The 27,329-nt window shown below is 42.0% G+C and overlaps 1 protein-coding gene across 1 annotated transcript; it reads left to right on the top strand.

Moving 5' to 3' along the window:
- The first annotated feature begins 886 nt into the window (after window positions 1-886).
- Mitofilin (inner membrane mitochondrial protein mitofilin) lies at window positions 887-25,691 on the top strand. Its single transcript, XM_080281285.1, has 15 exons — window positions 887-993; window positions 2,821-2,973; window positions 4,229-4,403; window positions 8,747-8,809; window positions 9,274-9,565; window positions 10,403-10,572; window positions 12,008-12,189; window positions 16,866-16,990; window positions 17,441-17,569; window positions 18,078-18,171; window positions 19,200-19,291; window positions 20,949-21,031; window positions 21,407-21,569; window positions 23,019-23,147; window positions 23,826-25,691. Exons 1-15 carry the CDS (start codon window positions 949-951, stop codon window positions 24,001-24,003), a joined length of 2,073 nt encoding a protein of 690 aa, XP_080137411.1. The 5' UTR covers window positions 887-948; the 3' UTR covers window positions 24,004-25,691.
- Window positions 25,692-27,329: the final 1,638 nt, after the last annotated feature.

Here is a 27,329-nt window from a genome sequence, read left to right as displayed (position 1 = left end):
TCTTACTTTTCACATTCTACAGATAGAAAATAATAATAAAACAATGCCATGATAATTAAAATACTTTGCAATATAGCAAGACAGGGACGAAAATAGGTGGTACGTCGAGACTAGGCTACTTCGGCTCTTTTTAGGTCTAGTTATCTCACCCCCTGGTCTCACCCAATCTCACCTTCCCGGACCCTGAGTCTGCCCGAAGGAAGGCCCACGGAAGCCACACACTGCTGATGAGCCAGCCCACATAAATAGGAAATAAGAAAGGGCAAAGTAAAGATATAGGCTGGAAAATGCATCATATGCAGCTAAGAAGTAACTCCTTGCAGAGGAGTGAAGTTGGGGGACAGGGGCCGAGAGTAAGAGGACAAGAAAGAATAGAAACAACAGAGACGGGCAGGAAATTCCAGAGAGATACGCATCTTGAAGAATCTCTTACGTGCGTAAGATGATGTCTGGAGAGGGCAATCTTGAACTGGTGGCCCTGAGTAGTAGTGTAAAAAGGACTGGCCAAGAGATCATCTGGGGTCAATGAACAGGAGTTTCCATGAAATATTTGCCAGTATTTGATGATGTCACGTCGAAATAAAATTAGAAACATTGCTGGTCTTGGCTCCCTTTCAACACACCTCCATCCCAAAATAATAAAAACTGCCACAACACGATATGGTCAGACGGGAGTTGAAAACAAGGGGCTATTGAGGACTTTTGAAGACTAGTTGCCGGTCAGAGTTCGAAATATTGTTGGTTTTGGCTTTTCACGTACCAGAATTACCAAACAGTACTAAAGACTACCGAAAATAATCGGTATATCTTAACTGAAACGAAAATAAATAGTCACTGGGATAATTTTCCAGCAATTGGGCGGGTTTTGTACGGATGGCGATGGCAACGCTGACAGTGGCTGAGGTGGGATCGTCTGCCGTTGTTCAGCTCACCGGCTTCGTTTAGAAAATGTTCCATATATCATCTCGACTCAGGCCCCATGTGACGTTAAAGGTTGGTCTGGAAGAAATCGTCCACCAGAATAAGGGAGGTGTTGGAAATCCTTACGAATGGTCTACATCAGAGGTTATGTTTTGATGCCATGGATCAGCTGATTACTGTGTTGTTATTTATCCTTTCAGACCCTTGGATATTATTGTTATTTATTCTTTGTTATCCAGAGGTGATTTTATTCAGATTGGGAGAATTATTACTTATATTAATAGTTAAAGACTGGGTAAATTTTCACCAAGTTGCCCATAATGTTTTTTTTTGGATGATTGCTGTGTGTTTATTTAGTATTTTTTGACGTGATTTCGGTTTTGAGAGTGTAACACCCGATTCCGTGATCTTAATAGTCTAGAAAATTGTCCTAAAGAGTTCTAACCTTAAATTCAGTAGGCCATATTTGTCAGTCTGCTTTTATTTGACAGAACTTGGCTCTTAACTTCAATTCTTTGTGGTAGTTGTATAAAGTTTGGTGAGCCTTAGTTACCAGTTAGGGGAGAGTTTCATTTGTAATTGGCCAAGTCGACAACCCATATGTGTTCCCTACGTGTCAACATGTGGTTTGGCGGAGGGTTAGTGCCCCTCCCTGCAAAACAGTGAGGAGTCAAACAGCCACCCCTTACGGGATTGTGGCATCTGGCTATAGATAGATAGACAGTGCAGAATGACAGAATCTGGTCTTCACTAAGCTGAAAGGGATTAGGGATTTCTGTGAGGTTAGAGCAGATGTCTTGTAATCTAACTCAGTGTAGGCTGTATAATTAATCGTGGCTAAGATTTTGAAGAAACCACAACTAGAATTTCGGCGTTTTGAAGTGTTTTCTGTTTATATTTCACCATTAGCTCACACGTTTCTTCTGTGACGCTACCTTTGTAAATGACTCCTGGGTTTTAGTGATCCTTAGGGGGGGAGTTCATTTGCAGATGAAGTGCTTATTCTCTATCTATCTATAGCCAGAGGTTGTTTGTCTTTGAGTTAGTTGTTTTACTTGGAGGGACATTAACCCTCCACCAACCCACTTGTTATCATGTAGGGAATACGTATGGATTGGTTATATGGTTACCACCTAGTGTTGTAAATGGTTTTGAGGCTTACAGGAAACCATTAGGCTTGTCACTCAATGTAAAGCCATCTGAAAAGGAAAGAAGAGTAATAAAAGTGACAGGAAAGATGGGAGAAATAGTAAGAGAGGAGGACAGACACAGAAAAAGAATGATAAAGGTGAAGGAGGAAGTAGGCTGCACTACAGCAAGTGAGTGGATGATAGTTGCCACCGCCTACCACTCATAATTACAGTATAATATTGAAGATGTGGGAGTGGCTAAGTTCATTCACATGAGGACAGACTGACCACTGAAGCCTTTTCAGGCTGTGGGAAACATTAACTACTGGTATTAAATACAGTTTTGTACACTGCAGTGTGCAGAAACGTATGGAGAGGAATGAGCTTAAATTCTGTTTTTCTTGACATGGAAACCATCCTTAGGGAGGTTGAACATTCCTCCTCCTCTTCCCTCCTCCCTATTCAGTGACATTTTCATTATGGACCAGTGCTGAGAGGGATGCCGTCACATGCTGACATCAGTAGGCTATACGAGACAATGTCCCTCGCCTCCCTCTCTGTCCCTTAAAATGTGGATTTTCAAGTAAGGGGCAACTTCAGCCTGCAGTCCACCCAGTTCATGTTAGATGAACCCAAGGCATCATCAGTGTTGTTGTTCTTGTCATCGTTGTCATCATTATGGATCAGTCACATTTCCTCTATTTGTTGATATGCTCGTATGAAGGTAGTGCTGTATTACATTAAAGAATTCTCTGTCTTTGAACCACAGATAGCCCGGTCAGGGTTTGGCCGGAGACTTCAATCAACATATCCTGGTGGTGGTGGAGGTGGTGGTGCTAAGGCGCTGATAGTGGCAGCGGGAGGTACATCACTGCTGGCTGGAGTTGTTGGGTATTCTGCCTGGAGCGATGATAACAGGAAGGTTAGTTTTGTAGGCCATTGTATGTTTGAGAGAGAGAGAGTAGTTACTCTTGTTGAAAGTTAACTTGATCAAAGGGTATGTACTGTGGTATGTACTGTATGTGTAAGTACACCTGTGGCTGAAGTCCTAAATAGAGGAACCAGATTCAAGGCAACTTGAGGCAGAGTTTGAACAAGGTGCACCCTTATCTATGCTGGCTTAATGTTTGGGTCAGCCTCTGAGGACCAGTGACTGGCCTTATGTTGCATCATTATTTCATAACACAGTTGTGGCTTTAGTTCACCTCCTGCACAGGGCATTCAGCCACTGGTATACTGTATATCCCGTACCAAATATAGTGGCATATACTGCCTTTTTTCCCGTTAAAATGTTTCCAGATACCTCTGTACGTTGTGTGCATTGTATAAGCTGAAGTCCAAGGACAGGATTAATAAATTTGGGGTGTGAAGTGAGCAGCATTTCCCCCAGTTACATCCAGTGGTGAACCTGTAAACCTAAAATAATGTCCGCTGATTCAAAAGTACGTTAAAATATTTTGAGATGAACTGCTAATGAGGTTTCAGTAAGTTTGTTATTATTTAATGCTGTTTGGGTTTTATGTTGAGTCTTATATACAGTACTGTATTTTATTTAGACTTGGTGCATCTTGGTTGGAATGAAACAGTTACTGCTAGTGTGGATTGTAAGCTAAAATGTTGTATTTCTTTGGAGTACATATCAGATATTACTTGGTGTCATGCATTTATTTCTCTCATAAATTTGGGTGTGTCTCATGCAGCACAGTGTTTCATAAGCCCTGAAATAGCTATGGTAAGAATAGAGAAAGTGAAAGTGGTTGCCATAGCATACAGTAGGTAATAGTAGTTATAGCCCCAGGTTCATCTAGGCACTGCAGAATGAATACTCCCCTCTTGTGCAATCCACCATCCTTCACTGGGGGGATAGGAAGGGGACTGAGAGACATTTGTACAACCAGGCAACTCCACTCCTTAGTTAAAATTGGTGCCACCACATGAAGGCTTCCATCTATCTATCTATCTATCTATCTAGCCACCTTAATCCCGTAAGGGTTGGCCACGAACAAATTGCCTTCATATCGCTCTGTCCAACACCATTTCACTGCCCTGCACCCAGCCCACACTCCCCTCTCTCATATACCTCTCCACTCCATCCCTGCATCTCATCCTCAGCCTCCCCCTCCCTCTCCCCCCCTCCACCTTCCATATGTATTCTTCCACATGTATACTGTTTACAGAGTGTTGAGGGGACACTGCCAGGCTCCAAATACCTGCTGAATGTGATCCTTGGGCCGATGCCGGATGCCCAACCTCCAAAGCCTCTCAAGCCAGATGTGGGTCTGGTGAAGAAGAGACTGGAGCGGGAGAAGAAGAAAAAGGAGGTGGAGGGAGCAACGACTAAGGCAGAACCAGGTGAAAAATCTGTACTTTGAGTTTAGGTGTAAGGTAGACTTTGAGGAATTCATTTAGCTTTTTATTGTGTTCTTACCTAATTGTATCTTCACATGAATGAGTCAAGCCCATACTGTCCTGTGTATTAAACCATTTTTATCGTACAATTTTTTTTGTGTGTGTACATATTTGTGTGGATATTTTTGTGTGTATAAAGCTTCTGTGAGATTATTATAGTCGCAGCGCACAACTCTGAGGTTGTCATTATCGTATCCTGGCAACCTATCGTTTGAAAGTGCGTCAAATTTCGTATCATATTATACATGAATTCACATTATTTTGCACGAATATATTATACATGAATCCCATAAAACAAATAACTCAAAGTCAAGTGGCCACCCCTTATGGGATTATGGTGTCTGGCAATTGATAGATAGAATATTATCATACACAAATCACATGCGTCTCATACACGAAATCAGACGCACTTTTGAATGGTAGGTTGCTTGGGCACTATAACAACAACCTCAGAGTCGCGCGCCGCAACTACAGTGGTGTTGATTAGTGTATAGTTATGCTTAGCTTTTGTGTCGCTGTGCTTAAGTTAACCCTTTCAGTATGATCCTTTTTTTTCTTTTTTTTTTTTCTTTTTTTTTCATCTGACAAAAAGTTCAGCTCTGATGGTAGCAAGAGTATAATAAAAAGGTTTCATCATGCTGTAGGGGTTTGAATATGATTTAGCCATTTTCCTGTGTCTTTTCGTGCTTAGTAATAATTATGCATTTCTGTTAAGCTGTTTTTATACTTTTCTGTGTGGTGACATGACAGACTGATACGAGATTGAGAGATAGGATGGATATACTGAGATTGAGAGATAGGATGGATAGACTGAGATGAGAGGGATAGGATGGATAGACTGAGATTGAGAGATAGGATGGAGAGGCTGAGATTGAGAGATAGGATGGATAGGCTGAGATGAGATGGAGAGATAAGATGGATAGGTATATATGTGAGGGTAGTTGTAGGTGAGGTAGCCTAGAGGTGGAGGAGAGGATGACATGGAGGTGATTTGTTTGTGGCCACCCCATCCAGGGCTAAGATATTAAGATGTCAGGCTGTATACAGAGATAGACATCGTAGGTAATGGAGAATTCGTTTATGCTAGGGACGTCAGTGTTGTTGTATAGAAATGATGTCACTGAAGCACATGTATTATCAGGTAAACGTAAAAAAAAATAAAAACAATAAAAATACATCTTGGTTATTACAGAAAAGTTAGTGATCATTATAAATAGTGATTCTGGTGCTGAGAGGGAAATAAATCGCCATGGAAAAGGTGTTAGGGAACTTCTTAGGGGTATAAAGAAAGAATTGAAGGGAAGAATTAAATCTATTTGTATCTATCTGTATATCTATCTATCTATCTATCTATTGCCAGACGCCATAATCCTGTAAGGGGTGGCCATTTGACTTTGAGTTAGTTGTTTTACGGGGAGGGGCACTAACCCTCCACCAACCCACTTGTTGACATGTAGGGAGCACGTATGGGTTGGTTATATGGTTACCACCCAGCGTTGTAAATGGTTTCTTGGCCTACAGGAAACCATTAGGCTTGTCAGTCAATGTAAAGCCACCTGTAAAGGAAAGAAAAGCAATAAGAAGTGACAGGAAAGATGGGAGAAATAGGAAGAGAGGAGGACTGGCACAGAAAAAGAATGAAAAAGGCTAAGGAAGAATTAGGCAGCACTACGTGAAGTGAGTGGGTGATGGTGAGAAATAGGAAGAGAGGAGGGCAGGCACAGAAAAAGAATGATAAAGGCTAAGGAAGAAGTAGGCAGCACTACATCAAGTGAGTGGATGATGGTCACCACCATGTACCACTAGTGATCATAACAGAGAGAATATGAGAAAAGCTAGTGATTAAAAAGAGATAGAGAATGAGAAAAGCTAGTGATCAAAAAGAGAGAGAATGAGAAAAGCTAGCGATCAAAAAGAGAGAAAATGAGAAAAGCCAGTGATCATTATAGAGAGAGAGTGAGAAAAGCTAGTGATCAAAAAGAGAGAGGAAAGCTAGTAATCATTATAGAGAGAAAACGAGAAAAGCTGGTGATCAAAGAGAGAGAGAATGAGAAAAGCTGGTGATCAAAAAGAGAGAGAGAATGAGCAAAGCTAGTGATCAAAAAGAGAGAGAGAGAATGAGAAAAGCTAGTGATCAAAAAGAGAGAGAGAATGAGAAAAGCTAGTGATCATTATAGAGAGAAAAAGAAATAGTGTGGTTGTGATCATGAACCAGGGTACACCAAGATAAGTGAGGGATACCAATATTGTCCTTGCTTTGTGTTTACTAATTCAAGCTTTTAGATGTAGCTGCAGTAAATCATGACAGGGAGTACTGTAGTTCTTTTGGTCGCCTCGGATGAACTCTGGGATTAACCCCTTGGACTTAGGGACATCATTGTAAAGGAGAGGCCTATTTGGACTAGAGGGGACTAAGTATAATCTTCCATAATCCATTCATTTCAATAGGCCTTCCCTAACCTGCAGTATATTTCTTGGTAGTACGGTAAGACCTCACTATAAAGGACTAGTTGGGACCCAAACCATTCCGAAAAGCGAAATTCCGATAAAAGCGACATCCGAACTTCCCCCTGCTAACCCGGACTATTTCTGATAGCTATATCAGACATTAGTCCGGATCACACCAATGGTTTTTAAACTGTTTTCACTACCACTGCAGTATGTACTGTACTGTATTATACCTTCACTACAATAATCAAATGGTATATATAATAATACTGGACTGTACAGTGATAGACATGTTTTTTAACTACCTTGTTGTGGTGAACATAGCTGAAGTGGTCACATAGTCCGGACTGCTTCTGGCTTTATCGGACTTTTTCCGATATATAGGAATTTAGTCCGGTATCTCCTTGATTCCGATAAAAGCAAATTTCGGTCGATTGAAGTCCGTTACATCAAGGTCTTAATGTATTTAGAATAGATTAAAAAAAGATGTCGCCATAGCCAAGGGGTGAAGTGCTTACCAGTAGATAGGTATAATAACTGCTTTATGTCTGACTAACTGCTAGACGCCACAGCATCAAGTGAGGGTGGCAGTGACGAGGGTACGCCTGCAGCGGTAACAAGTGGTGATGGGGAGGAGGTTGCTACTGCCTTGGACTCTGCTGCCAGTGAAGAAGCAGGTAAGTTTGGTGCTAAGTTTGTATGGATATGTTGACAGGAATTTTATATGTATTTAGAATCAGGTAGGTAATTTTTGTGTAAGTTTTTATAGATAAGGTGACAGGAATTGTATATAGAATCAGGTAATTTTTGTGTAAGTTTGTATATGTTGGTTGACAGGAATTGTATATAAACTGATTTGGTAATGAAACAAAACGAAACAAAAGCAAAGACTGATGTACAGAAGTGAAGGAATGAGTGCAGTACATGAGTGAGGCATACTCAGCTTAAAGGGATACTCTTTTTACTTTAACTTAGCCTAATATTGACATCCCTCCATCTTGAATCCTGAGTTACACCAGTTGACTAACACTATTATGATGCTATTTGTGAAGAAGTGCTGTGGTAAGGATGTAGGGCCATAGCATTGTCTTTATCCGCCACTGAGCTGCTAAAGAACGAAAATCTGGGCCAAGTTAAGGTGAAAGAACTACAGCAGGATATAGTTGCTTCCTTATTGCATCAACATGTTCAGCGAATCATAAAAGCTTTGGTATCAGGTTTGTGATTTAAACTGTTGCTTAGAGCTTTGACCTAATGAACACTGCATAGGCTTTATACACACATCCTCAGTTTCGTGACAACTTGCAATCTAAGCCTGTTTACTGTCTTGTCCTCTGAGAAGTTACATCCACCCCCTCTCACCCACCCAGCCCATCTACCTACTCACCCTGCCCACATACTATGCCCACCTACCCACCCTGTTCACCTACCCACCCATCTAACCACCCTACTCCACTCCACCACCTCATCCCACCCAACCAACTAACTACCCATTCTGTTTACCTATCTGCCCCACCTCACCCCACCTACCTACTCATCCTGCCCACTTATGGACTGTAACCACCTACCCACCCGTTCACCTACCCACCCGTTCACCTACCCACCCATCTAACCACCCCTTCCCATGCCAACACCTCACTCCTCCTCACTCCACCACCCCACCCCACCCCAACCAACCACCTGCCCATCCTATTCACCTATCTACCCCACCCACCCCCACCAATAGCCTACTGTGTACCCTCAAAGTCCATCTGAAACATGGGAAATGGGGCTAGGATGGCGGTGATAATATGAGTTTGCTTGGAATATAGTAGACTGACCTTCTGTATTTCTTTTAGCTCCCGTTACAACCACCATCGAGAAGCAGGACTCATCAGCAGCACCCTCCATGGAAAAATCAGGTGGGAACAGTTATGGTTGGATTGCCTTGAAACTTAATAGGCAAAATAGCACTGAGAATATAATACAGTATACCCTCATCATACAGTCACTTTGTATGTGATCATTTGCTTAATACGATCAGTAAGAATTTAGGACCTTTTCATTTTACAATTATGCACTCTCATCTTAAATGCCAGGACCAATTGCCTAGCCCTGGGCTCCTAAGCTCCTCATGGGGCAATGTAGGATTGGATGATGGATGGATGGATGAGTGAGTTTGGGAGAGTGTGTACGAAACAGAATCTAAGGGTAAATGTAGCGAAGAGTTGAGTTATGGTCTTTGAGAGAAATGAAGCCACTGATTGTGCCGTGAAGTTGGATGATGAGGAAATGGAAAATGTAAGTGCATTTAAGTACTTTGGTAGTGTGATGTGTAAGGATGAAAGTTTGGAGGGTGATGATGATGATGATGATGATATTTCAGATGCGTCCGACCTTGAATCAAGAATGGCAGCTGGGGAAATCGCGCAGGACGTGGAGAATGCCGCTCTGAGCCAGGCCTTGGACGATCTCGCATCCCTGGCCCAGAAGGAGATCACGGCGGCCCTGACTGCAGCGGAGGAGGCTGCGACGGTGATCAGGCAGCATGCGGAGAAGGCGTACCAGGCCATCGATGCCACGCAGGACAAGGAGCTGCTCTTTGGGGTCGTGGCAGAGCTGTCTGCCAAGCGGGCTGAGGTGATCACGGCTGCAAAAGAGAAAATTGCTGCAGCCGGGTTAGTTTCTGATCATGTACAGTAAAACCCCATTAAGGCGGAACCCTGTAAAGCAGACTTTTATTAAGGCAGATGAGTAAAAGCTGGAGGGGGGGAGAGGGAGGGGGAGGCCAAGGGTGAGGGAGGGATGGAGTGGAAAGGTATGTGAGAGAGGGGTATATGAGCTGGGAGCAGGACAGTAAAATGGCGGGGGACAGGGTGACATTGAGGCGATTTGTTTGTAGCCACTCCTCACAGGATTAAGGCATCTGGCAATAGACAGACAGATAGATTGCTAATGAAGGGTAACTTCAGTCTGCAGTTGACCAAGTATGCTTTTGAGATGAGTATGGGACTACAACTATTGCTACTGCAGTTGTATTACACTGGTTAGTAATCATAAAACCAGTGAATGGATGTCGAGTCGGCTGTATCATTCCAGCTGGATGTAGCCTGTAATAGTTTAAATTCTGTGAGTGTTTGAGTCTTCTTCTCACAATGCTGCTCGGGGAATGGGGCCTGGTCTCTCATTTTTCTATCTGTCTGTCTATTGCCAGACACCTCAGTCATTTAAGGGGTGGCCATAAACAAATTGCCTGCATGTTGCCCTGTCCCCTGCCATTTCACTGTCCTGCTCCGAGCTAACACCCCCCTCTCTCTTATACCTCTCCACTCCATCCCTCCATCTCATCCTTGGCCTCCCCTTCCCTCTCCCCCTCTCCACCTCACTCACATACACTCTCCTCATTTAATATCAGAAATGACTAGCCTAGCCCTGGTCCCCTGTGCTTTTGAAAGGTCTGTAAAGGATTGATTGATGGATAGAAGACTCACTTATCCTTTTTTTCATCTTTACAGGGAAATGGTTGAGAAATTAAGTGATCAGATTTCCAGTGGCCTTGCATCAGGGCTGACAAAAGCTAACAAGAGCCTGATTGCTGCTGAGGAAAGACTGGGAGACCTGACGTACGCGCTGCAGAATATCAAGAATTTGGTGTCTGAAGCTGAGAGAGACAGCAAGATTGTCAGTAAGTTATTCAGAAACCATTTGATGTGTTAGGGAACTGAAGTGAAGGTTACAGTATGCCAAATTAACCCCATGTAGGTGACGAATGAAGAAGTGAAAGAACGTTGTGGGGTGGATGTGGATGTGATTGAGAGAATTATGAGAAATACAATGAGGTGGTTTGGACATGTGGAGAGAATGGAGAATGAAAGACTAACTAAGAGGGTGTATGTAGGTGAAGTGGAGGGAGGGGGAGACCGAGGATGAGGTGGAGGGATGGAGTTGAGAGGTATATGAGAGAGGTGGATGTGAGCTGGGAGCAGGGCAGTGAAATGGCGGGGGACAGGGCAACATGGAGGCGATTTGTTTGTGGCCATCCCTTACAGGACTGAGGTGTCTGGCAATAGAAAGATAGATAGATAGGTGCTGGAAAGGCATGAGTGGCACCAATATAACTGAGCTGCACCACTGCCTAGTTATACAAATTTCTCTAAACCTCTTCCCTGTGCCCTGAAAGATGGATAGTGGGCTGCAGGAGGACAGTTTCAGCCTGCAGTCCACTAAGTTACCATTCAGGTGAGCCTGGGGTTGCCTTTACTTCTAACGCCCTGTATCCTGTTATATATTTTCTGTATAATTCATGCAGTTACTACATGATTTTATTCAGCATAGGATATTTAAGACAAGAAATTAACTGTCCAGCAAGAGTAACACATTGAGGTGGTTTGGCCATATGGAGAGGGTGGAGAGTGATAGACTGATGAGGAGAGTGTATGTGAGTGAGGTGGAGGGGGAGACCAGGGATGAGATGGAGGGATGGAGTGGAGAGGTGTATGAGAGAGGTGGGTGTGAGCTGAGAGCCGGGCAGTGAAATGGCGGGGGACAGGGTGACATGGAAGCAGTTTGTTTGTGGCCACCTCTTACGGGATTAAGGCTTCTGGCAATAGATAGATAGATAGACTACATGATTTTATTCACTTCATCTTTAGGCAAGAAATTAGGGTCAGGAAGTGTATATGAAACAGCTGTAAAGAAAAGCTGAAAATATATGCAAGTGATGACTTGGAATAAAGATGAGTGATGAGACCTTAGGTAGATTTGATATTTAAGTGGAAGTAAAGATGATGATGATGATGATGATGATTTGGAAAAAAGATGAGTGATGAAACTTTGGGTAGTCTCCATATTTAAGTGGGAATAAAGATGATGATGATGATCTGGAAAAAGAAAAGATGAGTGTTAAGACCTTGGGTAGACATCATATTTATATGGGAATAAAGATGATGATGGTGATGATGATGATGCTGGTGGTGATGATGATGATGATGATGATGATGATGATGATGATTTGGAAAAAAAGGTAAATGATGAGACCCTGGGTAGATGTCATATATAAGTGGGAATAAAGATGATGATGATGATGATGATGTACTTTCCAATCAAATGTGTTATGACAGGTGACTATCGTGAGTTGGTTGATGCTGGGCGGGAGCAGTTTGAGGCGGAGGTGCGTTCCCTGCTGCCGGAGGTGCGGCTGGGCGAGACAAGCGACAAACTCACCCCAGACGAACTGAACCTCCTCATTGCCCACGCCCACCGCAAGGTCCTTCAGCTGCAGAAACAAATTGCACGCCAGCAGGTGGGTGTTGGTGCAGGGTATCTTGTTGACTGTACCCCTTTCACCTTAACTCGGGTGCAGGATATCTTGTTGACTGTACCGGTACCCCTTTCACCTTAACTTGGCCCAAATTTATGTCCTCTTGCAACTTATTTCTTGTAGCTCTGCCAACAAATTGCTCGCCAGCAGGTGGGTGTTGGTGCAGGGTGTCTTGCTTACTTTTCCCGTTTCACCTTAACTTGGCCCAAATTTATGTCCTTTTGCAACTAATTCATGTTGTTCAGTGGCAGAATAAAGGAATATGAACTGTTGGTCTACACCCAAATTAGCCTACAGTATACTATGACTCTACATCCTTTCCATCTGGTGCAGGATATCTTGTTTTCTGTACCCCTTTCACCTTATCTTGGCCCAAATCTTGTCTGTCTGCAACTTATTTCATATAGCTCAGTGGCAGAGTAAGAGAATATGCTCAATTGGTTTACACCCAAATTAGACTACTGTTATACTGTGGCTCTGCATCCTTTCCATTTGATGCAGGTTGTCTTCATATACCCTTTTCACCTTAACTTGGCCCAGTTCCTGTCTGTCTGCAACTTATTTCATGTCAGTGGTAGAATAAGAGAATATGCACCATTGTTTTGCACCCAAATTAGACAATACTGTGGCTCTACATCGTTTCCATTTAATGCAGGCTATCTCTGCTATACCCCTTTCACTTAAACTTGGCCCAAACTTCTGTCTTTTTGCAACTTATGTAGCTCAGTGGCAGAAAAAGGCAATGCTATGGCTCTACATCCTTCCCAAAGCACTTTTCCATGTCTTAAACTGTATGAAAATAATCTATCTATCTATCTATAGCCCGAAGCCCTAATCCCTCAAAGGGTGGCCGCAGACAAATCACCTCCAAGTCGCTTTGTCACCCACCATTTGACTGCCCTCCCCCCAACTCACTTTCCCCTCCGTCATTGAAAATAAAAATTGCAGTGTATCCTGAGTGATTGGGTTATTAATAGATACTGCTCTCTGTACTTGATATTATTTTGATTTTTCGGTGTAATATTAATGTGCTGGACAAAATAAAGTGTTTTAAGATTGAAAGTGGAGAAGTAACTAGAAATTTTAGTGCTTTCAGTCCAGTTTCTCTGTCTGTCTGTCTGTCTCTCTCTCTCTCTCTCTCTCTAAGTAATTTTACACACTACAAATAACCAGAAATATGATTAGTACTTTCAGTCCATTCTCTCTCTCTCTCTAAGTAATTTTACACTACAAATAACCAGAAATATGATCAGTGCTCTCTCTCTCTCTCTCTCTCTCTCTCTCTCTCTCTAAGTAATTTTATACACTACAAACTTTACAGATTAGAGATAACTCCCATTTACCCCTTCACTACAAGAGACATCCCTTAAACTGAGTATATTTGGAGGTAGCCAGAGTAAACCAGTGAAGTGTAGGGGTTAAGTGCCGACCTAATCCCTGGTTTTATTAATTCCTCCTTACCTTTCCTTTATTACATGCTTTCTAGGTGGAACAGGAGGTGAGTCTATTTGCTTTTACTCAGAATAAACATGGCCATCTATCTATCTATCTATCTGTCTGTCTGTCTGTCTGTCTGTCTATCTATCTATCTATCTTTCTATCTATCTATCTCTATCTATTGGCAGATGCTGTAATCCCATAAGGGGTGGCCACAAACAAATTGCCTCCATGTCGCCCTACCCAACCCGATTTCACTGCCTTGCTCCCAGCTCACACCCCTGTCTCTCCTACACTACTTCACTCCATCCCTCCATCTCATCCTCGGCCTCCCCCTCCCTCTTCCCACCTCCACTACTAGCTGATGTGAGATATTTAGAAATGTCTTTCAAGAAATTATATTATGTGAATGTCAACTATAATGCAGTATTGTATTCATGTATGCAACAGGTCAGCTCTGGAACTGTCACCCTCTGTCTTTATTTCCTACTGCCTTTGATCTCCAGTCTTTCAGATGCAGTGTGTCCAGACATCTCAAAATGAACGGGCCTTGAATTTGGCTCTCTTGTTTTTGTTTTTTCTTGGAACAATTTTTATGGGCTCCTGGCCTTTGGTTCCTTCTTTCTTGCATATATAATAAAAAAGATATGGTGAAGCACTGTGAAGGAAGGAACTACATTCTTCCGTAGTGGAGATGTAATTTGAGTATTCAGATAAGTTGATGAGAAGTACACACTTGTTATAAAGGATTTTAATAAAGTCATTTGTTTTTGAAGGCTCCAACATGTTTGCATGCGTCGGCCTTGGTAACCTAATGGTGGCTTTCCATGCTGCTCAATATCTGGCAGCTTCCCTATTCACTCCCCTATCCCTGAGGTCGCACTCAATGACCTCGTCCCATGTCTTTTTTTGGTCTACCTCTTGCAACCCTACCCCTAACATTGAAACTTCTTACTGGTCTACCTCTTGCAACCCTACCCCTAACATTGACACTTCTTACTTTCAGCACGCTATTATCATCTCTCATCCTCTCCACATGCCCAAACCACCTCAGTCTATCCTTCCTCATCACAACACCAGTATACTCCAGGCCTATCCTTCCGCCCATCCTCTCCACATGCCCAAACCATCTCAGTCTACCCCTCCTCATCACATCACCAATGCACTCCAGTCCCATCCTTCCTCCCATCCTCACCATGTGCCCAAACCATCTCAGTCTACCCCTCCTCATCACAACACCAATACACTCCAGTCCCATCCTTCCTCCCATCCTCACCACATGCCCAAACCATCTCAGTCTACCCCTCCTCATCACAACACCAATACACTCCAGTCCCATCCTACCCCTCAACTCTTCCATTGTAAACCCAGCCCCCCCCAGGCCTCACACTCAAGGACACACTGCAGATTCACTTAATCATTGCCATATCTGTATGTTTGAGCCTGTAATTAATACTTTAGCCCATTAACTCTGGTCTTGTGTTATATTATTGTTATGAAATTACTGTTTTATGAAGCTTTGGAGAAACTTAAGACTATATAAGTTAAATATAGCCTTCATTACCCCTTCATTACACATTGAGGTGGTTTGGCCATGTGGAGAGGATGGAGAGAGAGAGACTGATGAGGAGAGTGTATGTGAGTAAGGTGGCGTTGGAGAGAAGAAGGGGGAGGTCGAGATGGAGGGATGGAGTGGAGAGGTATATGAGAGCTGGGAGCAGGGCAGTGAAGTGGCAGGGGACAGGGTGACATGGAGGCAGTTTGTTTGTGGCCACCCCTTACAGGATTAAGACGTCTGGCAGTAGATAGATAGATAGATTAATTACCCCTTTGAATACTGCGTCTGTTGTAAGCAAAATGAAGGCATATGTTGTAGTGAGAATAATTGTACTGTACTTTCCATGCACATGTTCTAGACTTACACCCATATTTCTGTCAGTTAGAGAAACTCCCTAACACCTTTTCCTAAGTGACTTATTTTACTTATTGCACCTTACTGTATTTTTATCAGTTAAGGAAACTCCCTAACACCTTTTCCTAGGCAACTTATTTTCCTTATTGCACCTTACTGTATTTTTATCAGTTAAGGAAACTCCCTAACACCTTTTCCTAAGTGACTTATTTTACTAATTGCACCTTATTTTATTTTTATCAGTTAAGAAAGCTCCCTAATACCTTTTCCTAAGTGACTTATTTTACTAATTGCACCTTATTTTATTTTTATCAGTTAAGAAAGCTCCCTAATACCTTTTCCTAAGTGACTTATTTTACTAATTGCACCTTATTTTTATCGGTTAAGAAAGCTCCTTAATACCTTTTCCTAAGTGACTTGTCTTCCTTGTTGCACCTTACTGACCATCTTCATGTTACATAAATAATTGTAATATCACCATACTCTACATAGATAGCATACCTAAGAATATTAACCAGTCATATCCATAAATAAATCACTTAGGAAGAGGTGTTAGGGAGGCCAAGTTAGAGTGAATAGGGTGGATGTTCAAGTCCAACTGTTATAGATTTTTTTATGAATGGAGAACATGTGTAATCTGGTCAATGGATTATTTTTGAATTCATTTGTTTTTCCTTCCTCTGTTCATCTTCCATAGAGAGAGAGAGAGAGAAAAGCTCCAGCTCAGTATATTCAACTTTGATCTGGCAGACGATGGAACACGAGCACTTGAGAGAGAGAGAGAGAGAGAAAGAAAGAAAGAAAAAGCCCCTAGCACAGTATATTTTTTGATTTGGCAGACAATGTAACACGAGCACTTGAAAGAGAGAGAGAGACAGACAGACAGAGACAGAGACAGACAGACAGAGACAGAGACAGACAGACAGACAGATGGAGACAGAGAGAGAGAAAAGAAAGAAAGAAAGAAGCTCAAACACAGTATATTTCACTTTGATCTGGCAGACAATGGAACACAAATAATTCAAGGATGCACTGAAGCATTAACATGTGAGAGAGAGAGAGAGAGAGAGAAATAGAGGGGGGGGGGAAAGAAGGAGTGTTGCTCCAGCACAGTATGTTTTATTTTGACTTGGCAGACGATGGAACATGAGCGCTTTAAGGATGCACTCAAACGTCAGTGTGTAAGAGAGAGAGAGGCTCCAGCACAGTATATTTTATTTTGACTTGGAGAGAGAGAAAAAGGGAAAGAGAGGGGGTGGGAGAGAGAGAGAGAGGCTCCAGCACAGTATATTTTATTTTGACTTGACAGACGATGGAACACGAGCGCTTTAAGGATGCACTCAAGCGTCAACGTGATGATGACTCGAAGCTGATCCAGGTGAGAATCGACACTGAATTGGAACGCCAGAGACAGCAGCTGGATTTGGAGAACAAGTGAGTGGCGGCCATTTTGATAGAGTTATTCCTTCACGGTGATGATTTTTTGTATCATTTATTTTCCTTCATTCTTTCCTCATCCTTCTGCCTACAGGTAACTTTACGCTCCCTCTTTTGTCTTTCCTTCCTTCATTCTTTTCTCTTCCTTCCACCTGTGGGTGACTCTACACTGAGTGACAAGCCAAATGGTTTCCTGTACACCAGGAAACCATTTACTACGCCGGGTGGTAACCATATAACCAAATTTTCGCGCCTGGTGGTTTAGTGGGTAATTACGGCGCTTCAATCGGATTGAGCCTGTGTAGGTTAATATCCAAGGGGTGGTTGGGGTATTGCTCACATAATGCCACTCAGGGATGAGTGAGGCTGGTCACTATCATCTTAAATGCCAGGACCAACTTGCCTAGCCCTGGGCTCCTATGCTATAATTAATGTTGCTTTCCACAGACACAAGCTCAGTCACTTACAAGAGGACTTGGAAGGTGAACTGCGAACACAATTAAAGCGTCAGGCGGCGGCCCACAGTGACCACCTGGCGGATGTGTTGTACGTACAGGAGAAGGAACTGGAGGCAAAGTGAGTTGGATTATACAAGTTGGATTATAGAGTGAAGGTGAATTATAGTCAGGTTGGATTATAGATGTGGATGTGATAGAAAGCGTTAGGAGAAACACACTGAGGTGGTTTGGCCATGTGGAGAGGATGGAGAGTGAGAGACTGACAAGGAGAATGTATGTGAGTGAGGTGGATGGGGGAAGAGGGAGAGGGAGGCTGAGGTTGAGATGGAGGGATGGAGTGGAGAGGTATATGAGAGAGGGGTGCAGAGCAGTGAAATGGCGGCGGACAGGGCGACATGGAGGGGATTTGTTTGTGGCCACCCCTTACGTGATTTAGGCGTCTGGCAATAGATAGATGGATTATAGAGTCTTGTTGGATTGTTCAGTCAATATTTATTATGTAATATTCTTAAAATCTCAGCCAGTGTAAGGTGGACAAACTAAGAGTACTGTACCTCTCTCTCTCTCTCTCTCTCATTCTCATAAAAGTGGCTTTGGAGTAACTAATACAAATCACATCATTCCAGGTGGTCGGATCTCCTGCAAGACCAGTTAGGGTCCGAGAAGAATAGGTACTTAGCATCACTGTCTACAATCCAGGGACAGTTGGATGGGCTACGGGTGTGTATATTTATTTTGTTTTTCATTCCCATCCTCATTGCCACGGACATTTTACTCCCTCCTGAGAAAGGGATATTGCTGTTCTGTTTTTTTGCTCATGCATTTTCATCCACACACTTTCTGTTTGAAAATTATAGTAGAGTTACTTTGTGGTATGTTCAAATGAAGTTTTTTCACTAGTAATGTTTCATCTTCAAGGTCAGGACAAACTTGCTTAGCCACAGGCTGCTATGCTTCTCATGGGGCAACATAGGATTGGATGGTGGATGGATGGATGATTCTGATCTTCTGTCACTTGATGGTGCAATAAGGATGATTCTGATCTTCTATCACTTGATGGTGCAATAAAGAATTTGATGATAAATAGATATTGTACTGCAGTGACTATATTAAATTCTTTGATACCTTTTATACCCTTATGCAGTATAGTGTAGTAGATATCTGTCGGGTGCTGTATAGTCAGCCGAGGATAGAATCATAGCCCATAAGTTCAGTGATACTGGACACGATTAATGTTTTACACGTGCTTTAAAATATATTTGATGGTATAGACTTGTTTCTTGTTGTTGGATAGTTCAGTCATTATCATCATCATCTAAAGCTTCATTCTCACCAAAAAAATAGAATTGCTAAAAATAATACTGTAGTTTCATTATTGTCATCAGCCCAGCCTTAATCCACTCCTAAAAGATGGACTGTTATTGGCCGTTTTACCATAATACAGGATGTGGTTGTTGGAATAAGACAAATATGTGCAGTACTGCACTTTAACATTCTGGACTGTATTGTGATAGGGAAGTGCAGGGAAACCAGCATTATTTTATTATTATTCTTATAGTTGTTTTCAAGTACAAGGAAACCAGCATTAATTTATTATTAACATTGTTCTTGTAGTTGTTTTCAGGTACAGGGAAACCAGCATTATTTTACTATTATTCTTGTAGTTGTTTTCAAGTGCAGGGAAACCAGCATTATTGTATTATGGTTCTTGTAGTTGTTTTAAGACATTGTCGTACTGTATTTTTCAGAGTGCGCTAACTGAACGTGCTGATGTTGACAAAGCTGCTCATGCTGCCAGGGAGCTGTGGCTGGCATGTGAATCCCTGCGTAATGCCCTAAGGTAACTATCTATCTATCTGTCTATAGCCCGACACCCTAATCCTGCAAAGGGTGGCCGCAGACAAAACGCCTCCAAGTCGCTCTGTCACCTGCCATTTGACTGCCCTCCCCCCAAACTCACTCCTCCCTCCCTCCTGTACCTCTCAACTCTAAGGTAACACTCTCAGGTTATACACTTTTGGTATCAGTGGAGCAGTTACAGTTCTCTATTGTTCTGTTTTTCACTTGTGTTTTCAAGGGAAGTGAAGGATTTGCTGATACTGGGTCTGGCTTTTGCTACACAGGTGAAGCTCCATTGATTCTTCTCATTGTACATGCTGGCAGTTTGGTAAATTGTTAACTCATTAATGGTAAATCGTTAACTCATTCATGGTAAATCATTAACTCATTAATGGTAAATCGTTAACTCATTCATGGTAAATCATTAACTCATTCACGGTAAATCGTTAACTCATTAATGGTAAATCGTTAACTCATTAATGGTAAATTGTTAACTCGTTCATGGTAAATCGTTAACTCATTCATGGTAAATCGTTAACTCATTAATGGTAAATCGTTAACTCATTAATGGTAAATTGTTAACTCATTCATGGTAAATCGTTAACTCATTCATGGTAAATTGTTAACTCATTAATGGTAAATCGTTAACTCATTAATGGTAAATTGTTAACTCGTTCATGGTAAATCATTAACTCATTCATGGTAAATTGTTAACTCATTCATGGTAAATCGTTAACTCATTCATGGTAAATCATTAACTCATTCATGGTAAATCATTAACTCATTCATGGTAAATCATTAACTCATAGTAAATCATTAACTCATTCATGGTAAATCATTAACTCATTCATAGTAAATTGTTAACTCATTCGCTATGGGGGATCTCTTTGAAGCTGACTGGAATTGTTTGAAGATAGTAAGAGTAAAATAAAAAAGACAGTCATAATTGTGTCATAGTTGAGATGGAGATATTTTCCAAGTTCTTTGTGAAAAATGACCTGATTATATTCATCTGGTGCCATCAGTAATAAAGAAACCATCATACTGAAAGACACGTTATTTAAGGTGCCAAATAAAGTGAAGCTACAGAATGTGGTAAGAGTTTTTTAGCATATCAAATAGAGCCAGGATTCCAGGGGCTTGAATGGTGAGTGGATGAAAGCGTGGCCCATTGGGTTGGGCAAACTTGGGCTGTACAGACATTGCTACTCCTCACCCTTCTGTAGGGAAATGAGGTGATGATGATGGTGACTAAGAGACAATGTATTTTAGTTGCCAGATAGAGAGATGGATATTTAGGGAAGAGTTGAGAGGTAGGATGGGACTGGAGTGTATTGGTGTTGTGATGAGGAGAGGTAGATTGAGGTGGTTTGGACATGTGGAGAGGATGGGGGATGATAACTGGATGCAGAAAGTGAGAAAGGTTAACATTGAGGGTGGGGTTGCGAAGCATAGACCAAAAAAAACGTGGGATGAGGTCATTAAGTGTGACCTCAGGGTTAAGGACTGAACAGGGAGGCTGCCATAGATTGAGCAGCATGGAGAGCCGCCATTAGGTGACCAAGGCCGGCGCATGAAAGCACGTTGGAGCCTTCAAAAACAAAATGAAACGTATATATTTATTCGTGTTGAGTAGTGACTGACATTCACCTTTACAGACATGCTGGGGAAGAAGCCAAATCCTGGGAAGAGCAGCTGAAGCCACTCAGAGACCAGATTTCAGCCATTAAAACAGCAGCAGGTTAGTAGAGGTTATAGATGATTTGTAAATGTTAAAGTTTGATATTAAGTGGAATATAACACTATAGTTGTTCTGATAATGAGAAGGTTAAGTGATAGCATTAATACACCAGTGATCTTATGACTTATTATCGGACTTGTAAGGAGGATTAACTGTGTGTGTGTGTGTGAGAGAGAGAGAGAGAGAGAGGTAACCCATATGTCTCAGCTGAAGAAAATAATGGCATGTTACTTGGAAAGAAAAAATAACATCAGTTGCCCAGACCTTAAGAAAATTAATAGCAAAAAGATTGTCAAAAAGGGCAGCTTAGAATGAGGATTATTTTTATTTTCATTTATTTATTTATTTAGCTATTTATTTTTTTCCTCCCATCAGGTGAGGGTAACCCATACGTGGTGGCAGTACTGGGGTCGTTGTCAGAGGAGGCGCAGGAGCGGGGTGTGTACACGGAAGAGGCCCTCAAGGAACGCTATATCAAGGTTGAGAGGATTTGTAAGAGAGTGTCCATGATTGGTGACAACGGTGGCTCTTTGCTGAGGTAGGAAGTAATTTAGTGTCACCAGCCTCACCAGAAGTAATTTAGTGTCACCAGCCTCACCAGAAGTAATTTAGTGTCACCAGCCTCACCAGAAGTAATTTAGTGTCACCAGCCTCACCAGAAGTAATTTAGTGTCACCAGCATCACCACACAGTTATCACTCTTGGCCAGGAAACATCTGGACATAGTGCAGAGTCAGAGTCCACAATGAGACTCTCACATTGTTACAGATCTTCTCATACATCTCAGATTTCTTTTTTCCCAATAGCTTCGTGTAACTGTTAGGAAATAATTACTGTAACTAGTTTTGGTACTTGGATTAATTTCCAGTCCATAGAAAACATCATATGTACTATGGCCAGTCTCAAAATGGGGATTCTTTTAAGAGGTAAAGGTAAGGTAAAGATGGGGGCAGACTCTTTGAGGCTTTTGGCTGTGGTGCTTATCTCTGTAACTTAGGCCTTTTACCCTGTGGCAAGTTTTTCGCCTGTTGTCCTGGATTCAAGGCTGCTACATCTTTCAGTTTACCACCATTATCTCCCCAAGGTGTTACCCTGGCCACTCATTTCACCTGTCAGTCCATAGAGGGTGGATGTACACCCGAGCCAAGTGATGCCAGCTGCCTGCACCAGGATTCAAACCCTGGCACTAACAGGCGGGGAGTGGGGTGGCTCGGTGGTAAAGCATGTGACTCAAGATCACAAGGTCAAAAGTTTGCGCTGTGCCCGGGTAGCCTCCTTTGTTGGGAGTGATAGCGCTTTCCTGTAACCCTAGCAGGGCTGTATGATCTACCCAGGTCTTGCTCATGGGAACAATCCCTTTGGCTCAAACAGGCCGGCAGCTTCACAGTCAGCCACATGACATAATCTGATTGACTGACTGAACCTCCCTGTGTAGTTCTTACTTTTTCACTTGGAGTCGTTGATATTTTAGATTGTTCAGCCTTTTTGTAATTAAAGTTTATTCATACTGGCATCATACTATTTTATACATAGCATGGGAAGATTAATTAGTACATGAAAGGGTTAATGAAGACTTTCTAACCCTGCTTCTTCTTGAGGTTTTGCTAGAGTGATCAGAATAATGTGGGGGTAGCAAGGGTGAACTAGAAAATACACAGTTGGATTCATTGGGTTAAGCTTTCCTGTTGCCATTTCTAGACCTTGCCCATCCCTGTCACTAATAGGAAACAGAGTGTGGATCGTCATTGTTAGGGTTCAGGATGATGATGATCCTTACTTATATGAGAGAGGGATGTGTGAGCTGGAGCAGGGCAATGCAATGGTGGGGGACAGGGCGACAAGGAGGCGATTTGTTTGTGGCCACCCCTTATGGAATTAAGGTGTCTGGCTATAGATAGATAGATAGTATAGAATCAGTATACCTGTGAATAATGTAATTGTTCCATTAATACTGATGTGAGTGATATCAGTATTATCCATTTTTCAGATACCTCCTGTCCTATATGCAGAGTTTCTTGATCCTGAATTCCTTTGAGTACATGCCTGGCAGTGAAGTTCGTAATGAGGAGGTGGCTGTGGATTCTCTTACAACATTTGACATCTTAGCAAGAGCAAGGTAAGAGGAAGTAGAGTGTATGTGGATTTATGTCTCTGGAAAATTGTGTAAATTAGGTTTGCATGGAGGTGATTTGTTTGTGGCCACCCCTTACGGGATTAAGGCGTCTGGCAATAGATAGATAGATAGATAGGTTTGCATATGGATGAGAGTGGCCAAAAAATTCTGTTCCTGAAATGCTTGTGCCAACCAAAAGTGTGTGTATCGACTGTTCTTACTTCTCTTAGTGTAGTATTTTGTCAGCATACATTCTAGATATTAACCTTTGGCTGTGAAGAGTTTCCATGAGCTGAATAAACTGGGATAAAATACAAGGTCCCTTATCCCTGGCAAAAATGTTAACAGTGATACAAATGTGAAGAATTTTGGTGCCATGCTTTTCTCCTGAGCATAGTAAATTCATCTGATGTTATCCAGATTGAAAGGGAAGGATTTTGCTTTAGGGAGTGGGTAATTAAGGCACCCCAACCAGATTGAGCCTGTGTGGGTTTATATCCAAGAGATGGGTTGGAGTTTATTGTACATGTAATGCCACTTAGGGATGAGTAAGGCTGGTCATTCTCATCTTAAATGCCAGGACCAACTTTCCTAGCCCCAAGCTTCTACACTTTTCTTGGTGCAACACAGGATTAGATGATGATGAAGTAGTGCATGCCCTTACCCTTGTGTTATTTCCAGGTACTGTCTAGATAAGGATGATCTGACGCAGAGTGTTCGGTACATGAATCTGCTACGTGGTGAACCTCGTAATGTGGCATCCAGTTGGCTGAAGGAAGCTCGCCTCACCTTAGAGACACGCCAGGCTGCTGATGCTCTCTTGGCTCATGCTGCGGCCACTGCTGTCAAGGCACTCTGAGTCACATATCCACACACAAACACCAATACTTCTTAAACTTAGATTGTGAAGGTGTAGCCAAGCCTCCTAGTTCTGAGAGTCAGGTCTATTTATTGTATCTTCCTCATCACTAAATGCACCAGTAATGGGTACACAGGTTGACACATTTAACCCTTAGTCCTTGGAAGATCTACTGGGGATGAGTAAAATAGCTAGAGTGAAATAAATAAGTCATCCCCCAAAGTGTAAGGGAGAACTGTTACCATATCCTTGAATTCTTATGAGAAATTACGGACTTGTTTATGCCTTCACCCTCTCTGTTTTAAGAATACAGCCTAAAATCTGGAAAATGAAGCATCACTCTGCTAGAATGTCCCATGAACGAAGAGCTGCCTGAACCATAATGCATACTGAACTTAAAAGACCCACTTAACCCCCTTAATAAATGATGCACTGTACCTTACCTATGACTTTGTTCTTGCATATACCAGGTTATTAATTTCAGCTTTGGGGAGACCTCTATTAGTGAAGGGGTAAGTGAAGGCTATATCTAATTTCTCCTGTTCAAAATGTCTCTCTGGAACTCAATAAAAGTGCTTGGCGGTAACAAGAATAAAGTGAAAAATGCATTGTTGGATTGAAGGGGTTAAGACACACTAAATCAGCTGGAACAGTAGCGTCAGAGCTTGTATATTTGCCTGCCATGTAGCCAACTTTTTAATGTGGCTCATTTTCTCGGAATAATAGTAACTTAATCTTGTCTTACTTTTGTGTTGTCTCGTCTGTCTTCGCTAATTAAGTGTAGAATATCGTTTCTGACTTAGCTTTGGTTCATGGTTCAGAAATAAACTGGATATTATTTTTCTGTAAGTGGAAGAAAGTACTCTGTTTTAAAACACATTTTAAAAAGTGATAGGTAAGTATATAATGCTGTTACTAATTTAAAAGATGCAGAATAATTATTTTTATTAAAGTATGGTGTGTAAAACGGCAGTTATTAGTGTATTGATATTGGCATTCCTAATTAAGCATTTAGTTAATCAGTTAAAACTATCTTTCAAAATAGGATAAATTAAAATTTGCATTTATTCAAATGTATTAGAATACGGCCAGTGACCTGTATTCTAGTAATGTAATGGTATGCAACAGCCCAGTGAAGAGAATTTGTCAAGTAACTTGTGTAGTGAAACTATAAAAAGACAAACATTGTATGCACATTGTCCCACAGAAAGTGCACATACCTTCAGGGTGGGCTAATATTATGTAATAAATTCTGTAACAACACTGGTCCAGTTCTCAGTTATTACCAGGAGCTGTTGTTATTGATGACCTTGTCGGCAACAACGGTTTGTGTCAATCCACCCATACGGTCATCAGTAATTGGAGCTTTGTAATGGCTGAGAATTGAAAGAGTGTGGATAAAGTATTTATTACTCAGTCAGTTCAAGAATAACCCTCTGGAGTTTGGCAGTGTTTTCCTGGGACACCCTATGTAGCAAACAGTAACTACAAAAAATCACACTTCAAAGGTGAACTGTTGGAGGTAGGTAAATGTAAAAAAGAAAGTAGGTAGGTGGTGTCAGAAAGAAGTATGTGCAGTTGATTGATGAATGTCTTGGATCTGGGAAGTTAATTTTATAGAAGGAATTGTTGAGATGTGTGATATGTACATATTGTTCATATGTAAAGGATAAATCTTTGAAAACAAGTCAGATTGTTGCAGTTGTTTCCTGTGTTCCCTGCATGAGAGAGAGAGAGAGGAGTAGAAGGAGAGAACAGCTGCAGTCATAAATAAGGTGGATGGTTTAAGTAAATGAGAAATGTATCAGTATTTTGAAATGGAAGAAAAGGCAGTAGGAGTGCCCTGTAGCATAAATGTATGGATAAAAAGAACATACTCAGAGAATGCAGATGGATAGGGTGTTGAAAAAATCTTTGAAACTGGAATTAAGGGAAATGTGGAATGGAAGAGAGTGATGTAGTATAGAGATGAGTATGAGGAGTGTCCAAGAGGGTGATGCAGTATAGAGATGAAGAGTAAGAGGAGTGTCCAAGAGGGTGATGCAGTATAGAGATGGAGAGTAAGAGGAGTGTTCAAGAGAGTGAGAGAGGTATGTGAGGACAAAGTAGCTTTTAGCCTGTCCTGTCTTGGCCACCCTCTGTTGGGGAAGTTCCCAGGAGGGCACAAGTTGATAGAGATGTGATAAAAAGGAATTGTTAACTCCTTCAGCCTGATATTGTACTTTACTGATATCATGAGTTATTCAGCACAGGACAGATTTATAGCATTGGAGAGGTTAGACAAAGTTTTAAGTAACTCCCTTGGTGGTAGAGATCCTTCCTGTGGTCATTTTGCACTAGAATGAATGGACCTCAGAAGGGATATAGCCTCTTCCGTGGCTGTGTCTTGGGAAATGTTTTTGGCATTGGCCATAAAGGTTCCTACACGTCAGTTGCCAAATTAAAGCCACGACATTAATGTGGTTTGGTATCAAGGAAAAGTGTTCCCTCTGGCTACTCCCTTGGCCTTCGTGGATCACCCTGAATCCCACAGGTTGCTCATCCCAACAGTTATACATTTTTTTTTTCAATCTGCATTTTACTGAAACAATTAGCACATCTAAAGTTACCGTATTTCCTGCAGTCTAAATGAAAGCACGAAGAATAATCTACATCCAGACAACAGACATTCTTTCCAGGGTCAAAGACCTTGATTATGATTATCCATCAATCTTCAGAAGGGGTGGCCACAAACAAATCGCCTCCAGCTACCCTGTCATCCGTCAAGCTGCCCTATCTCCAGCTCGCACTGCCTCGCTCATTCTCGCTAGTGTAAAACGGGCTAAGTAGGCTAATCAGTCATATGCGTGATATTAAACAACATTATAGTGAAGGGTGGTGTATGATCCTTACGTTACTAACTGAATTTCATAACTTCACCCTGACATATCCCATTGGATCCCAGGGATGCTGGGCGAGGCATTGCACTGGGAGGGTACTAAGTGTACCGCGCTCCGCCTATCGGCTCATAGTCGTGAAGCTCATAGGTCCCTACCCGGGGGTTCCCCACTTTATAAATAAGACTTGAAAAATCCTAGTTCTGTCCAATACTCGGGACACCGGGCTCAAATGGGTTAAAGAGACTGATGGGTGTGCCAAGCATTAACCCATTGGATCCCAGGGGTGCTGGACGAGGCATTGCACTGGGAGGGTACTGCGTACCGCCCTCCGCCTATCGGCTCATAGTCGCGAAGCCCACTACAGTATAAAGACTTGGAAAAATCCCAGTTCTGTCCAGTACTCGGGGCACCGGGCTCCAATGGGATATACTGTAATATTTTAAGTAT

Source organism: Coenobita brevimanus, chromosome 11 (genome assembly GCF_032717465.1).
Source record: "Coenobita brevimanus isolate Jiangsu-jjx chromosome 11, ASM3271746v2, whole genome shotgun sequence".
NCBI classification, from domain to species: Eukaryota; Metazoa; Arthropoda; class Malacostraca; order Decapoda; family Coenobitidae; genus Coenobita; species Coenobita brevimanus.
Note: the sequence above shows the minus strand (reverse complement) of the source record. Positions and strands in the feature narration are given on the sequence as shown.